The sequence below is a fragment of the Peromyscus maniculatus genome, chromosome 18, assembly GCF_049852395.1.
Source record: "Peromyscus maniculatus bairdii isolate BWxNUB_F1_BW_parent chromosome 18, HU_Pman_BW_mat_3.1, whole genome shotgun sequence".
Taxonomy (NCBI): domain Eukaryota; kingdom Metazoa; phylum Chordata; class Mammalia; order Rodentia; family Cricetidae; genus Peromyscus; species Peromyscus maniculatus.
In genome coordinates, this window is record NC_134869.1 from 35,097,234 (window position 1) to 35,114,998 (window position 17,765).

General features: G+C 47.0%; 1 protein-coding gene across 1 annotated transcript in view; it reads left to right on the forward strand.

The window, feature by feature from the left end:
• E2f7 (E2F transcription factor 7) overlaps nt 1–5,990 on the forward strand; it is a 44,229-nt gene extending 38,239 nt beyond the window's left edge. Inside the window, exons 12-13 of the mRNA XM_006974449.4 lie at nt 1,541–1,965; nt 3,327–5,990. Coding sequence (XP_006974511.3) covers nt 1,541–1,965; nt 3,327–3,497 — 596 coding nt within the window. The 3' untranslated portion in view covers nt 3,498–5,990. The remainder of the gene's footprint in view (nt 1–1,540; nt 1,966–3,326) is intronic.
• Nucleotides 5,991–17,765: the final 11,775 nt, after the last annotated feature.

The following is a 17,765-nucleotide window of genomic DNA, read 5'->3' on the forward strand; positions in this document are numbered from 1 at the left end:
TGAGTTAGCAGACTCAGCCGCTGCAGAATTGAAATTGTAGTGCAATATGGGATTTTGTTTTTTATTGTTGTTTCTTTGGCTTTTTTACTATTATTGCTCAACCATAACCATTATTAGACAATTGAGGGGAACATGTGGACTCCTCAAAATGTTTACAAAGCAGGCAACTGAGTAAACAGACTTATAAAGAAACAATTCCAGTAAGATTAAAGTAGAAGGTAAATTTTTTAGTTATTTACACTAATAAGAAGACCCAGTAGCAGCTGGGCAGTGGTGGCACATGCCTTTAACCCCAGCACTCGGGAGGCAGAGGCAGGAAGATCTCCGAGTTGGAGGCTAGCCTGGTCTACAGAGTGAGTTCCAGGACAGCCAGGGGTACACAGAGAAACAAGAGACCCAGTAGCAAGTCCAGACGCCCCATACTTTCAAAGCTGTGATGAGTTAAGCATGATGGTAAGACCTTCAATCTACAGTCACAGAACCTAGCTGTGTGTGTGGGTTACGGGCAGAGGACAACCTCACCCTTCAGGCACCACCCACATTTTTTGTTTTGTTTTGTCTTAGCCAATCTCTTTTTGGACTAGAACTCACCAAATAGGCTATGCTGGTTATCCACTGGGCCCCCCACCCCCCATCCCCGTCCCGACCCCCCACCACCACTGCCACCTCCCTGGCACTGAGATTGCAGGTAGTCATGCCTGGCTTGGGAGGAGGGGTCTTGGTGTTTATTTGTTTACAGAGCTCAGATTCAGGACTTCTTGCTTGAATTCAGCACTTTCTCAAGTGAACCATCTCTCCGGGCCCCATATCTGTACTTTTCAGTATTGCCAAAGTATTTTTCATACTCTTAGGATTTGTTGCTTGCGATCACTGAGGAAACTATGAATTTTTGGCTAGGAGTTCATAATAATAAAAACTAGGATTTTTCCCACCAAGATTCCATTTTCCGCTTCGTTTTGGATTTGGTGCAGACCCCCTCAACAGGAGGATGGGGACATGGTTCAGTGAGTACAGCGCTTGCCGAGCCAGCAGGAAGACTGAGTTCAAATCCCCAGAACCACAGAAAGCTAGGCACGGTGGTGCATATCTCCATATTCCCTGCACTCCTGTGGAGAAATGGGAAACTGAGGTAGGAGAATCCCCAGAAGCCCTCAGGACAGCTCACCTGGTCTGCGCGATAGGAAACAAGAGACCCTGCTTCAGAGTAGAAGGTGAGGGCCCAGCACCCAGTTTTCCTCTTGTGACCACGCCTGCCTACATTCACACGTGATTCCATGCATCCACGGAGAAAGACACAAAAAGAATTCTCCGCAGGCATTGACCACAAGACCCCGTAGATAAAGGCTGACATGCGGTTTTGCAGCCTCTGTGAGGTAGCCATGTCAGCCGGATGAGCACAGCAAGGATGTCCCCCCTCGCCAGAGAGACGGTTCCGTCACTCATGGATGTGTTATGGACTCCTGGAGGAGCCACGAGGGCTGTGAACAGGAAGGGGATCTTGTGTTGTGATTTCCACTTTGCTCTCCTTCTGTTGTTTCAGGTTTGAATGGTTTCAACATGCTCCTGTCAGGCGGTCAAACCCCCCACGCTGGGGGGCCGTCCTCGGGTCCGCTGCCATCCTTCGGCGTGCCTTGCATGTTCCTGCCATCTCCAGGCTTGGCCCCCTTCCCGGTTCTCTACTCGCCCGCCATACCCGGGCCCATCCCTTCGGCCCCCGGCGCTCTCCCCAGCACGGGACCCATGAATTTCGGCTTGTCCCCGCTGGGGTCTACCGCTCACCTTCTCCTCAGCCCTGCGGCCGTGGTCCACCCGAAGCCATCCAGCAGCATCCCTCCCGCGGACCCTCAGCTCCAGTGCCAGCCCTCCCTAAACCTGAGCCCAGGGATGCCGGGCCCCCACGGTGTCATCCACCCCGAGTCCCCCGGTTACGTGAGACATCCGGTATCGATGGTAAATGTAGAACAGGTGAGACCCGAGACTCGGTCACTCCATGGTGGGGTGTGTCTGCATATAATTATCTTTCTTCTCAGCCACTTGACTGATACAGAGCTATTATATAAGGGCCTACCTGGTTTTCGGTGGTGTGAACCATGTGTCATCTGCTTATTCCACAAAGCACTGGACTCCAGGGCAAGGGACATCATGCTTTAAGACCGATCTTTTCAATCGTCACCCGACTTCCCAAGGGTAGACGGGACCTTCTTAGGCGTAGTTATAGGTCCTAAATTTAAACATCCAGATATAGGACAGCTCAGTTCTCACTGGAATACTTCTCAGTGCCAATCATTTCTTTTGTTTGTTTGTTTGTTTGTTTGTTTGTTTTATTTTTTATTTATTTTTTATTTTATTTATTTATTTATTTATTTTGGTTTCTTGAGACAGGGTTTCTCTGTGTAGCTTTGCGCCTTTTCCTGGAACTCACTTGGTAGCCCAGGCTGGCCTCAAACTCACAGAGATCCACCTACCTCTGCCTCCCGAGTGCTGGGATTAAAGGCGTGCGCCACCACCGCCCGGCCGCCAATCATTCCTTAAAACATGCTGCCTGGACGCCTAGGTCACCCACACACGCATAAAAACACACATACAATCGGTGCCCGAATAGTCAGCACTGTGTTCGTCCCTCAGATTCTTTTTGTGGTGAGTCAGTAAAAACCTGTTCCATTCTTAGAAGACAGTGTTCAGAGTCACTAATCACGCTCAAGACACGTTATTCTGTGTGGCCAAAACTGGTCCGGCTTGAGTTTGCACAGGTCTCGTGCATGCTGTCACGGTATGTGCATAGGTCAGCATACTGCTTTTTGATCGCTGGTTATGAACCAGGCACTGATCTGGGCAGCGTAGATAGAGAATTAGCGGAATCATGCTCCGCCTTCCATTTTAGGGCACACAGAGAGGATGACTGTTAGCAGAAGGGACCACAGACACACAGTGTGTTTGCTTTGCGTCTTCTAAAGTACTCGACCAAGACGTGTCTCACTTCATTCTTCCAGTCCCGTGAAGTTGACATTCATCCCTGATGGGGATGCAGAAGCTGAGGGACACAGAGGTGAAATCATTTGTCCAGTATCACACAGCTTAAGTGATGGCAGAGCCCCGGCCCTGGCTCGAGTCCTTGGCCACGTCTGAAACAGTTTTTGGTAGACTCTGCTTCTCCGTATCTGAGATACTCACGCATTGCGCTAAGGGTTGGATGGGTGGGAAGCATAGAATGGGAACGCAGAGCAGAGAAAGAGGACAGGCAAGCTGGTGACCCCCAGCAGGAAGAGATTCCCGTCTTGGAGCTTGAAGCATCATTTCATCTCTGCTTTTGCTCTCTCTCTCTTCAGTCACCCGCACCAGCGACCCCCAAGAGCATCCACCGGAGACACCGGGAGACATTTTTCAAGACCCCTGGCAGCCTCGGAGACCCTGTCTTTAAGAAAAGAGAGAGGAGCCAATCACGAAACACCAGCTCAGCCCAGCGACGGCTAGAAATCTCGAACAGTGGGCCTGACTAACTGGATGCTCCAGTGGGTGGGGTAGCCTCCGCACCCACAGTTCCCTGTGTCCCAGACATTGTCCCGAGGGGAACACAGGCCATCCCCGTCCTTAGCTTGTGTCTTTGCTCTCTGGTTCCGCTAACTTCCCAACATCATGAGTCACCCTATTTTCCTGAAAGTGATTATTGCTAATTATGCATTCGATGCCAGCTAGAGTCGGGGGGGGGGGGGGGGGGGGGGGCCTGCGTGTCCCAGCGGCAGTCCTGACTGACTGGTGACTGGTGTGGTCTGGTTCGAGAATCATCGGAGTGCTGGAAGTCAGTCCTAACAGGCTGCTGGAGCCTTGGGGTTCTTCTGAAGTAGGGGGTGGGGGCTGTCTAGCACTTAACCAGGGCAAGTGGTGGCGACGTGCATACCCGCCTGCCCTGAGTGAGTCTGTGGTGAGAACTTTCTCTGCAGCCTAAAGACGCTACGGCTTCCTCCTCGGGCTCCAGGAAGGAAGCCAGCCGCCTTCAGTTACAAATCCTACAGTATTATTTATTTTGTTCCTGAAGTGGGGGGGTGGGGGGGACGACTTACTGCACAAAGTTTACGACATCGGTCTAACACGTATTTTTCAGGGTATCGCGACTTGAATGTTTAAGACTTTTTTTTTTTTTTTATAAATTGCCCTGCACTTATTCTACAACTTATTAATAATGTGGATAAATGTATATGTACACAACAAATGTCAAGACCAAAGTAACTGTGAATGCCCCGCCTAGGTATCGTTGAACTGTGCTTGTCCCGTCCGTCCGTCTGGGGGCGTTGGGACCACAACCGGAAGTCGAGGTGCCTCGAGTCTGCTTCTCCCGTGAACAGTGAGGTTTTACTGTTTGTTGAGAACAAAACGAAACCTACTGTGCTCCGCTTCCTTTGCGTACAGATCAATGGCTGATTCTTTTTCTTTCTTTTCCTTGCCTTCCTCGTACTTGGAGGGAGAAAGTGGGGGAAATGGGCACATTCTGTCCATTCCTGAGAGCGCTCCGAAGTTCTGTGGTCCAGAAAAGGGACGGCGGGCACAGGGGTTGGTTGGTCTCTAACAGATGCAGTTCTGGAAACTGCCGGACGTCTCCCGCTGTGCGCCACGTCGCTCTGGGGTTCTCCGTGTTCTGCATGGATGCGTGTTTTTACCTCGATCTTGTCTCTGCAGAGTAAACCTCTTTCTTCCCCTGTCTTCCTCCTGCGGCCTTTTTCTCATGAAACTTCCTAGATTTAGAGTCTTAATATAAGGCTACCTTTTCTTTGTATTTTTGTGCCCCATAAAATACCATATAAAAGAATAAGAAATATTAATTTAAGAGACTCTGGGAGTCTGATCAAAGTAGCTTTATATTAAGTACAGGACATCTTTAGTCTTACTATCCCAACAATCGCTTTTGAAAACTTGAAATGGGTGGCCAGATTTAACGCATTCGCTACTGATCAATTTTTTTTTTTTTAATCAACACTAAGCTTCTAAAGTTGCAATAAGGCATTGTTCCCCTTTTTAAAAGTTTTTGTTTGGTTGGTTTTGTTTTCGTCTTTTCTTGAGTTAGGTAAAAATTGCATGGTGGTGGTGGTGACTCTGAATCCACACTGCTGGTTCCTTCCTGGAACACGGAAAAATCGCCCGTTTTCAGGTTATCGGACATGCAGCAAGTGAGCCTTGTTGAAGGCGCTGGCATTTAAAATCCGCCACGCTTATGAACTTCCTTTATCAAGAAGTCCGCATATCAATAGAAACACAACCCTCTTTCCTTGCTCCTGGATAACGTTCATTTATTTTAACTGTTTGCCGCCCTGTACTATCATTGATTTTTTACTCTCGTTTGTGAATTGACCACATTAACCTCAGAGAATTTGTGGTTCTTGAGAGGGTGCGAAGAAGCAATTCCATCAGTGGGAAAACCGAGTCACTTCTGTCCGAGGGTCCCACGTGGTGCGGCTTGGGACTCTTCCAGAAGACTGATGCCCTTTCGAAGCTGCACAGCTAAGACCCAGGGCGGAAAAGCAATGGCAATCCAGTCTGTCGTAATCTAATTGAGTGCAAGAAGAAGTAACTGTTAGCGACCCTGCGGAGGACATGCGCTCCGAGTCGGCACCGAGGGGGTGTGCCGCCTCAAACCGTGCTGTCCGGGGTTTGCGAGACCCTTGCATTCTGGTACAAGAGTTGGGGGTATAACTTTTATACTTGAACCTACCTACCAAGTTTACATTGATCGATGTAAGGTGCTATTTCTGTATTTAAATAACTTCAGTGTAAAAGCTGCTTCCTGCTTACCTTATTGCACCGCTAGGTTTCTCTGTAGATGTTAATTTTATTGCTGCTTACCGCTCTGTGTTTTCCAAGGCCTTTTGGCTCCGCTCTCTCCTAGTGGCTATATTATCCTTAGCCATCTAACTTGTAACTTTACTACGTGTAAACCAATCTTTCCTTTTAGAAAAAATACTAAGCTTTATATAGTAGCGATGAAAATAAAGGCCATTTAGTAAGAAATGGTAGTGATATGACTTTTAAGAACATGTTCATTTCGTGTGTGTGTGTGTGTGTGTGTGTGTGTGTGTGTGTGTGTGTGTGTGTTGGGGGTAGTATGCCATGGCACACAGGTGGAGGCCAGGGGACAACTTGTAGGAGTCAGTTCTCCCCCTAAATTGTGGGTCCTGGGGATCAAATCAAGTGGTTGGACTTCGTGGCAAGCACCTTTGCCTGCTAAGTGGTCTCACGGGCCCTGTGGGTTTTCTCTACTACTGTGTATTGTAAAAAACATTAACAGTGGCTACAACAGCTACGTCGATGCTTCCTGTGACTCTCGCACACCAGAAATAACTGCATCGGGCTGACCTGGGAGCTTGGGAGGGTTAGGACCATGCTATTGGCCTTGGGTCTGCTGTGGCCAGCTGGACGTTTAGAACTTCCAGACTAGACTGACGTTCAATTCGGCAGTCACAACCGAGACCACCTTCCCGGCTCCTGGTGTTCGTGAGGTTAACGGCTTGTGGGTCTAACACATGCTCACTTTCATTCACACCAAAGTCTGTTGTTAGCATGGATTCCACCTAGCTCTCTAGACTCAGAGGGTGTGGTCCATGGTACCTAGGTGTCAGCTCTGCTGCCTCGTTGTTAGATGGGACAGGCAGATATTTCAGCTGGTGTGGTCTGAAAGAAAACGGCTCCCAAAGGGAGTGGCACTCTTAGGAGGTGTGGCCTTGTGGGAGGAAGTACGTCACTGTGGAGGTGGGCCTTTGAGGTCTCATCTATGCTCAAAATACTACTCCGTGCCTCGGTCCACTTCTTATTGCCTGCAAGCCAAGATGTAGGACACTCAGCTACCTCTCCAGCACCACGTCTGCCTGCACGCCGCCATATCCCGCCATGATAATGGACTGAACCTCTGAACTATAAGCAAGCCACCACAATGAAATGACTATAAGAGTGGCCATGGTGTCTTGGTGGTTCACAGAGAGGGGGCTTATGCCTGAACATCTAGGGCACAGGCAATGTATTTTCCTCCAGCCACTGCTCCTCCCACAGCCCCTGGTTTCCACAGAAACCAACCCCACGCTGACCATATCCTCTTAATTCACATCCAGTGGCCTGTCTCCTCACGAAGAGGGCCCAACCAAACTCTACCCCGGTCCACCCATCTCCCCAGGAGAGTCGGTCACCAGAATCAGCTTCCTGCTTCAGGAAGGGCTGGAGGCAAGCAATAAGACACACTCCCCCTCATTCCTTGTAGGCAAGTCGAGCTGGGCCATTCTGATACCCTCACTAAATCTAGTTCCAAGTCCATTTCCTCAAACTTTTCACAATCTTGATGGTGAGGGGACTCGATAGATGTGTTGCTCGTTTTTTCCAAAACCTCCGTTAATTCTGCAGAGTCCAGCAGTGCGGAAATGCAGCATCTGTAATTGGTGCCCCAGCCACACTTGAATAGCCTGTTATGGTACCCTTCCGTTGTTCAGGATGTCCACGTCGGGAGGTGACCACTGAAGCCGTTAACATTTCCTACTTAACAGAGTCGTCCTGGTGGTTCATTTGGTGTTGAGGTGGGGTTGATTCTGTGTCTTTTCTGGCCTGGATGCTTCCAAGTCTAGGAAGTCAGACCAAAAACTAAACTGGTTTCTATTGTCCCACATCTACATCCCTGGCTCTGTGGAGCCCCACTGGTAACCTTTTCATCTCAGTGGCTCTGGTCAACGAGTGCTCTGAAGAGCTCGGGTGTTGATAGGCATTAAGAATGAAGAGTGGGCCGGGCGGTGGTGGCGCACACCTTTAATTCCAGTACTCGGGAGGCAGAGGCAGGCAGATCTCTGTGAGTTCGAGGCCAGCCTGGTCTACCGAGGGAGTTCCAGGAAAGGCACAAAGCTACAGAGAAACCCTGTCTTGCAAAGAAAAATAAAGAATGAAAAGTGGAGATCAATGATAACATTAAACAGTGTTTGGGGGAGGAGGTATACCCCTGTGTGCCTATATAAATGGCTGAGGGTGGGGGTGGGCAGGGGTCAACAGCTGGTGTCCTTCATTTATCACTTTACACCTTTTCTGAGGCGGTGTTTCTCAGTGAGCCTCTGCAGTCCACCGGCCTCTGCCATCCCTCCTGTAGCTGGAATTGCAGGTGTGCACTATGTGGGTGCCGGGGATTTGAACTCCGGTCTTCATGCTTGCACCCCGACCTCTTCATCCACTGAGCCTTCTCCCTCGCCTCACAGTTCATTCTTCATCATTACGAGATGGCAGACTTACGTTAGTGAGTGTGCTTGACTTAAAAAAACTGGCTTGAGTCTGAAAACATTTTCATGGCATTTTATAAGAAGCTCATCTGAAAAGCAACCAATCAATGCCCCAGCCCTGTAAAGCGAATTTAATACTTAGCTTCCTAAGGGTAGAGGTCATATGTGACTTTTATCTGTATCCACTACGACTGCCTCAAAGGCATATCTCCAAAACACCGGAGTACTAGAGAGTTGCCCTAAAAGTTATATATATATATATTTAAATTAAAGCTTTAGAGGGCTATTTCATTACCCAGCTTCAGGAACAACAATTACCTAACACTACATCACACAGCGTTTTCATTTTAATTTAGAAGAATGGGCTCGGCGGTATAACCAACGCTTATAAAATGAATTTGGTCATGATAGTCTTCCCTTTCAGTCACATCCCGGGCAGCATGCTGTGACTCACTGGCGCATCCTTTCCAGTCACACTGCTTCCAACTTTGCCTTCCCAGCCGTGAGAGTCACCCTCTCCTGACGGCCGGCGTTCACGTCTGTTCCCCCTCTCTATTTCTTATCCCGGGGAATGAAAACCTGGCAATACAATCCCGAGACTCCATTGCTGCCAGGTCTCTGACATGATTTTGACAGATCCGCCCGTCATGCAAGACTGGCAGACAGAAGGGATCCTGGGCCTGTACCTCCTGCAGCAGAAGCTGCCCAAAGCTGCAGGGATGCGTTTGTACAGAAGACTTTTGAAAGAAGCGGAGTGATTGGTCGATGATCGCAACGGACCTCTGCTTTTATGTAGCGATCTGAGGGCAAAATTGGGTTTAATCGGAGTTAATATAGCTTATCACGGTAACTGAAGTTTGAGCCATGTTCCTGAAAAACTGAGGTATCTACCTATGCCGTGATGCTGGTGTGCCTGTGTATCACAAATTCTGTGACTGGAATTCATTTCATATTTTAAACCCACAGTTTACTTGAAGACTCGTTAGTTGAGGATCTTGGTCAATGCCATCCTTACTTTATACACACTGTGACTGCAGAAGCAACTGGGAGATCTTCAGTGAGAAGTATTTTTAAACTCAACGTAGACTTAAACAAGAACAGTCCTAGTGAAGGCCAGAGGTAAGAGGAGCCAGGTCATTTCCAAGGATTCCTTCTGTCTTGCCTTGTTCCCTGCATCCAGTTTTTCTCACAGTCTGCGCCAGGGACAGCCCCACACGAGCCAAGTTCAAACTGAAGAGAAAATGTGACTGTTTGTCTTCCACTCTGGATTCTTCAGAAAGTCTCTCCTCAGTTCTTATAAATTCAGACTGGCCTATGCATCTTCTATAGCTTAAATATAGCTTCCCCTTCCACAGGGCCCCACTCTGAGATGAAGAGTTACAGGCAATTAACAACTGCAGGGAGGGAAGGAGGGAGGGAGAGAGGGAGAGAGAGAGAGAGAGAGAGAGAGAGAGAGAGAGGAGAGCTCTCCCAGGGATGAGTCTCCTAGTTATATACCTAATACCAAGCAGTCAGCCCTAAAATATACATATAAGCAACACTAAATGGTTGCATTTATATATTATATTGTTATATAACAATAATAATGTCAGAAAAAGACCATGAATTGGAGAGGGAGAGTGCTAAGAGGGGTCTGGGGGGAGTTGGAGCAAGAAGGGGGTAATGGTACAATTATATTCTAATTCAAAATAAAATGAAATTTAAAATACATACAGTTTTCTCCAAGGTCCATGTGTTAACCCCTTGATGCCAAGGGCAACACCAGTGGCACATAGTGGCATCTTTGGAAAGTCTGGCCTAGTGGGAAATCCTTGTGTCATTGGAGGATATATCCTTATAGGCAGAGTTTCTCTGTGTTTTGGCAGTCACTCCTAAATAACCACTCAGAAACGTAATATTAATTATAAATGATTGGCTGATAGCTCAGGCTTGTTACTAACCAGCTCTTACAACTTAAATGAACCCATATTTCTTATCTAAGTTCTACCATGTGGCTCGTGGCTTTTTACCTCATTTTCTACAAGTCCTGCTTCTTCTGTGTCCAGCTCGTGATTCCTTGACTCTCCCCTTCTTCCCAGTGTCCTTAGCCTGGTTCTTCTGCCTCACCTTATCCTGTCCAGCTATTGGACAGTCAGCTTCTTTATTAAATCAATTTCAGCAACATACAGTCACGTGGTATAAAGGAATATTCCACATGTCCTTGATGGGATAATAAGCCCCTGGCCACCTCCTCTCTCCCTCTGCTTCATAGTTTGCCTTGTGACCTTTTCCTTTTACACTTGATCCTACCATCACCAACTATTGCTCTCACCAAAAAGGAGCCAAGGTAGGTACCACACCTTTGGATCTATAAAACTACGAGCTCAATAAACATTTTGCACTTATAAGTGAGCTATCTCCACTGTTTTATCACAGTAATGAACAGCTGACTAAAAAACACTCACTTTGGACCAGCTAGGTCTAGACAAGATTATCTTTTCTATTAAATGATAAAAATAATATCATGGGACAGAAGCATGTGGGCTCTATGAAGAGAGATTGACCCCTGAACAAAATTCAGCCTCAGTTAAAATGGAAAATGCAGAAACTCAATGCTGGCCAGCAACAGGGATTTCACTCTCTCCCTACTCGCTTCCCTGAAGTGACAGGACATCAAACCACAAGAAGTGATGATCAGGCTGTCGGTCCCTACCCTTATAATCTGTTGTCATCCAAGGTATGCATTCCCTTCTGCTCCTGGGTCCCTGCTATCCCTGTTGGCATCACTGTGAGTTCCTCGGATACCATGACTGTGGGAGCCCACAAAGGACTCCAGTTTGTGGCTTGATTCCATCTTGACTCAAGGTCAGAGAGTTCAAGCTTGTCTTTGCTCTTTAAGGTTGGATAACAGGATGCTTGGCCAAAGGCATGGTTACCAGGTGTCTTGAGAATTAAGAAGTTGTTTGCACTTGTTTGTACCTTGAATCATGCTGTCCTTGAGATGGGGGAGGTCTTTTACCTCCCCTGCTTTGGGTATAAAAGGGTCCTGAGAAACAAACTCAGGGTGACTATGGTATTGACCCAGAGCCCTCCCGATGCTATGTTGTGTGTCTGTCTTTTTATTTTACATCATCTATGTCTCTATTTTTCATATCTATTATTTCTCAGTCCTCACTCCTCCATTCCAGACTGCTTGATAGTCAAGAGGGACCCAGCATATGACCAACTTTATGAAATACCCTAGGCCTTCTTCATCCAGACCCAGAGCTTCCCCAGGCTTTCTGCCTCTGAGTCACCTTTACCAACCCTGGCATCCCCTAGGAAAACTGCAGCTTTACATAGAGCCCAGAGATCCAAGGCTTGTGAATCTGCCTCTGGGCTTTTCAGCCACAACAATTATTTTAGGTGGGACGAGCCATGATCCCATGTCCTGCAGTCTGCCCTTTGGAGCAGCTATCAATAAAACATCAACTTGGTATGCAAAAGCAGTCAGCTTTTTCAACCTACAAGGCCGTTTTGGTCAAATGATTCAGTTGTTTCAAGGGCATACATCTCAGAGAAGCATACACAAACTAATATATAAGGATGCTTGTTGTAAACCCATGAAAACAAAATTGAAAGTCTCAATGACAAAGACAAATTGCATCTATTCACATAATGCACTACTGTTGACTAAATGGAATATCTAGATCTGTACGGGGCAATATGGACACATCTGAAAAATATCTAATGTTGAGTGGGGATGGAAATGATACAAAGATTGGATTTTACAGCACTTCAAATTTAAAACACTTTTGCAGAAAATATATAAAAGGATAACGTGCATGTGTGTATACACACACACACACACACACACACACACACACACACACACACACACACACACACCACCCTGACAACAATAAGTTATTCCAGACAGGAAGAGCATGGAGAGGGAGGGGCTACTGAGAGGTCTTCAGTGGCATCTGAAACATCCCGTTTCTGTTAAGGCAAAGGAAACAGAAGTCACTTGGGCAAAGAGCAGCAGTCATCCTGGGATAAGCAAATACCTGTGTCTGTGCTTCTCTGTGTGATGAAATATTTTTACAAGACTTATACCCATCTCTTGGCTCCTGCATTCGGGCTTCGCATGGAGCCGCGGGTTATCGGGTTGGTCCAAATATCTCCTGCAGCTTCCTGCGGGAAGTTTGCACATCCTCTCACACAGAGCTCTGAGAGGCCACGACTCACTTGTTCCCCAGAAACGCGGGAGGAAGTGACGCGTGTGCCGTTGGAGCAGAAGGTCTGAGATAGCATTCGTGGGCCTTTCCATGTCGGTTTTTCACCCTTAGCCAGGAAACCAGTTGTCCCAGACCAGGGTCATTTGGCCACGCAGGGTCTGCAATAAGAAACAGACGCATGGCCAGGCTGGCCTATAGGGAGCGTGCAGGTGAGCAGACGGAAAACACATTTCTCAAGCTTCGGAGGTTTGGGGTTGCCTGCCTCCTCTGTCTAATTTATGGCTCTGCTGGCTGACACAATTTCAAAGTGTAATAGGAAGCACAGGATCCCACCTGGCACCACGGCCGTCCTTTTTAGAAAATCCAAGTTTTCAGAATGACTATGACTCTCCCAACATCTTTTTTTTTTTTTTAATTCATCAGACATTAAAGAAGAGTAAAGAACTCAGTAAATCCAGCACTGAAAGCGTGTGCGCATGCGTGTACACACGTGTCCTCGCGGTGTCTTTAGACAGATGTAGCTGCACAGGCTTGTGCATGCATGAGGCGAGAGGAGGATGTCTGGTGTGCTGCTGTATCACTCCCCACCTCGTTCCCTTGAGGCAGGGTTTCTCACCGAAACCTGGAGCTAAGCTGGTAGCCAGCAGGCTCCAGCGAACCTTTGGCCGCCATCCCCCAAAGCACTGAAGTTACAGGACGCATGGCCACACCATGAGTGCTGGGGATTTGAACTCAAGTCCTCACACTTGGACAACAGCACCACATCTTCTCAGCCCCAGCCCTGGAAATGTCATCCTGCCCCTACCACCTCGTGGAGAGCTTTACCACAAGCCTGGCTTCGCAGGTAAAACCGTGACTTAGCCGGGCAGGAGCGCACTTAGGAGAGGATTGGTAACACACGATTCGTTTTCTTCCTGCCCTCAAATTCCATTTCTATTCCTCTCTAAAATCTGTCTGCCTAGGTAGTCTCTGGAGGGTTACTATCTCTCCTTCCCTTATCTTTAAGTCCCTTCTCCCACCACAAAAGTACAGACTATCTCCAGTGCCCTGGGTGGTGATGCGTGGGCTGCCTGGGTGTGGGGACACAGGGTCCCCCGTCATGGGTGACGACGGTGCCACTATGCTGAGAGCCATAATCGACAAGCGGAAATCAAATACTATTCCAGGCCCCAGGGTCTCCGATTATTTTGCTATCAATGCCTTAAGTGGGACCCAACCTATTGTCCACCGATGGAAAAGAAAATTATTGAAAAATGCAAAGCCCTTGGAGGTAAGGAACTAAAAATCATCTTTCCAAACTGGATTAATGTTGCCTCATAAAATTTCTTTCATTCCCATCCTGGGGTTGATATTTCTTGAGGCTTATATGTAGAAAATGTAATAAATATGAACGGCATCGATGCTGGTCCCTGTCACGTGTTAATAACAAGTGTACATCCCGGGAGTGTAGAGTGATTACTTAAAATCTCGACTGTCTAAGAGACAAATCTCAAAATACAACATGTGTTTTGAATGTTTAATTATTGATCAACGTTCTAAATACATTTGTGTTTTTATGAGTGATGAAAATGTACTGAACTAAAGCCTCATATTCAAGCAAACAAGTAAAACTTAAATTTAGCCCCTTTATTTTGATAGAGAACTGTATGCATAGATTTTTTTACAAACACACATGAGGCGTTTGGAACATCGCTGTATAAAACACGAGAATGTAGGTTTGTTGAGGAACTGAGATTCGCACATCAGCTCAAGGAAGAAGAAATACGTGAAAATCACTCATCTAAAAACGCTTCCGGCCATGCGGTGGTGGCACACGCCTTTAATCCCAGTACTCGGGAGGCAGAGGCAGGCGGATCTCTGTGAGTTCGAGGCCAGCCTGGGCTACCAAGTGAGTTCCAGGAAAGGCGCAAAGCTACACAAGAGAAACCCTGTCTTGAAAAACCAAAAAAAAAAAAACCTGTCAAAAACGCTTCCCGGGTGCTTTTAAAATAGCTGGTGTACATCAAGGCGCTATTCTATTTGTGTATACGAAAAGAGTGATGAGTTTTGTCTTAATATTTGTGATTATTAATATTCACAAACCACAGGAAACTATCTTCCTTATGCGGACTTTTCAAACCACGCAGCCCCGCCACCTCCTCCGGCTCCCCACCCATTCCCAGCACTGTCCACAAGGTGGCGGTAGCATCCGCAGAGCGTGACGGATCTCCACAGCCAGATGTTTCCAAACCATTTCCCTTGCAACCAATACATTAAACAAACTTTACATCGCCCTTGAATTATGACATATCTGGAGTGAATCATGGCTGGATCTCAAAGGATTTCATTAAATTTTCCTGTCATGTGACAAACTAATTCTCTAAATACCAGGGCTTTTCTCCTCCACCCGGGACGGATCTGGACGTTAAATTTCATTTTTTTATATATATATATATACCTCTCTGCCTTTGTCTTCCCCGGTGCTTACACATTCGGCTGGCTCCCTAGCTCCAGTTGCTAAGCAACTAAAAGAGCTTTGTTTTTCTTAAACACTAGCCATTAGCTGTCCTCATTTTCTCTAACTAGAACATGGCTGCAGACCAGGTTCCCACCTCTTTCTAAAATCCCAGAGCAGTACGCTTTTCGACTCATGTTAATAGCATGGTAAATCACATCACAATGGGTAGATGCAGGCGAAGGAAACTCAGAACATATGCTCCACTCTGCACACAGTGCTCACGCCCTGCACGAAGGACCCATTTTGCCCGAGCAAGATCACAATTTTATTGAGCACTTATTACGTGCAAGGTACTCTGCTAAATGTATATTTCTTTTAATATTTAAAACACACACACACACACACACACACACACACACACACACACACACACACTCTACTTCACTTTCTGGGGGCTTTTATACCCCAACAGAGAACATCACTATACAAAAGTATGGGGCGTTTACCCACCACCCCCACAGTTTCCCCAGAGTTTTCTTGAGTGTGAGCAGCAGGAAATATTAGATAGAAGGATTTATTGCAGAAAATATTGCGGAGATAAACAGACAGAAAATAAAGGATAGCCTCAAGAGGGCCTGGAACCTATTCCAATGGGCCCCGACTGTCTCTGCCCCAGGTTTTTTAGAGACGCCAAGGGGTGAAGCAAAAGACCTCCTCCCCCAGCACAGCCAAGTGCAGACCATCTCAGACACCTGCACTCAGGCCCGTGGTCCTGATCATCCTCTATTCAGACCTGCTGGGTAAAGCCACGAGGAACCCGAGAACGGGCTCCCATACAAAAGGTATTGCATTTTGAGGATGGGAAATAGAGACGCTATCCAAATAAACCATTCACACAGCCATCTTAGGCATAAATAGGAACATATGCTTATTTAAAGCAAGGGTCTCACTATGCAGCCCTTGCTGGCATTCAGTTCCTGGTCCTCCTGCCTCTACTTCCCAAATGTTGAAGTCACAAGCACATGTAGCAAGGGAGGTAAACTTATTTTTAAAGTTTCTTTCGTTTTTACTCATGTCTATGGGTGTTTTGCTTGCGTGGACATTTGTGTACCGTGTGTCCGATGCCCAAGCAAGCCAGAGAAGGCAAAGGTTCCCCTGAGACTGGAGTGACAGATGGTTGTGAGCCACCATGTGGGTGCTAGAATCAAACTCTGGCCCTCTGAAAGAGCAGCCAGTGCTCTTAACAAGCCAGGTCTCCAGCGTGCAAATTTATAATTATTTTTTAATGTTATTTTTTAATTTGGGGTTTTTCAAGACCGAGTTTCTCTGTATAGCCCTGGCTGTCTTGGAACTCACTCTCTAGACCAGATTAGCCTCAAACTCAGAGATCTGCCTGACTCTGTCTCCCAAGTGCTGGAATTAAAGGCGTGCACCACCATGCCTGTCCTATTTTTTATTGGTTTTTTTTGTTTGTTTGTTTAATATCCAAGACTAGAAATGTGATATCCACAGAAGTTAAAATATTTGTCCTTCAGAAAGTGCAAAAGTACATTCTGTCACAGTTACAATAATCCAGCACATGGCTTCTTGCTCATATTGGAGTCAGAATGTTACAGAAACTGCTATTGCTCTATACCATTGTTCAACATATAAAAATGGGATGAGAATGTCTACACTAAAACTGGCACTTCAAAGCATGACATGGATGTTTGCAGCCCCCACAGGAACGGACTGAGTGACTGGGGTTTGGGGTAGTACAATCTGGGAAGGTAGACACCCTATTTAGACATTTGGTTTTCCCTCTGTAAGAGTAAAAGTAAGCCAGGCGGTGGTGGCGCACATCTTTAATCGCAGCACTCAGGAGGCAGAGCCAGGCAGATCTCTGTAAGTTCGAGGCCAGCCTGGTCTACAGAGTGAGATCCAGGACAGGCACCAAAACTACACAGAGAAACCCTGTCTCAAAATAACCAAAAAAAAAAAAAAAGAGTAAAAATAAATGTTATCTTTGTCACAGGCATGATCTAAAGATTAGCATTGTATATTAATTGGAATTTCCTATCTTCCTATACTGAATGAACCCCAAATGTACAATGGCTCAAAACTTAAGTTTTCCCCTCACTGTGGCACACCCCTCTTTCCGAATGACAGGTTGGTGGTTATCATCTTCAGCACACGGCCTTCGGGGTTACCCAAGGCCTCGTTCTCACCCACGTAAGCTACAAGCAGGAAAGGATGGGAGGAGAAGGTGAAGAAGGCCGAGGCCTACTTTGCTTTCATTCACACCTCATCAGCCAGAAGCCCAGGCTGATAAACATAGCCACCTGCAAACGCCTTCAAGACGCAAGTCTTGGCGGTTTCACTGGGCGCAGGTTAAACACGGCACACCCTGCTTTTTGCGATAAGCCTTGCGTCTGCTCTAAGCAATTCCACATAATAATTCATCTAGACCTCACAATGGCCCTGCAAAGGTGGCCCCGTTCTCCCTATGTGTAGACAGGAGAACCAGGGCCGCCCTGCTTCAAGTGGCAGGGCCTAGATGTGAACACAGTCAGACAGAAATGCTCATGTACACACACGCTACGATTTGACCATCAGAATGGGGGCGAGGAATGCATATTCAAGGAATCTGCAACGCTAGGTGTCCTTGATAATGCAGTACAGGACTAGTCAGAGGCTAAGGAAAAGGTTATGCGCCAGCCCCTGCTGCATAGTTCCCAGAGGACTGTGGACAGCCGTCTTAACTTTATATCTTCATCAGTAAAACTGAGATGACAGTTGCCTCTCGGTACTTGGAAAAGATAGGGCGCACACATTCCTCTAGGCTGAAACGGCCACAGCCCAGGCATTGGCACCCCAAGCCATTCGCATGGGACCTGTCCTTTGGGGAGCTGAAGTGTG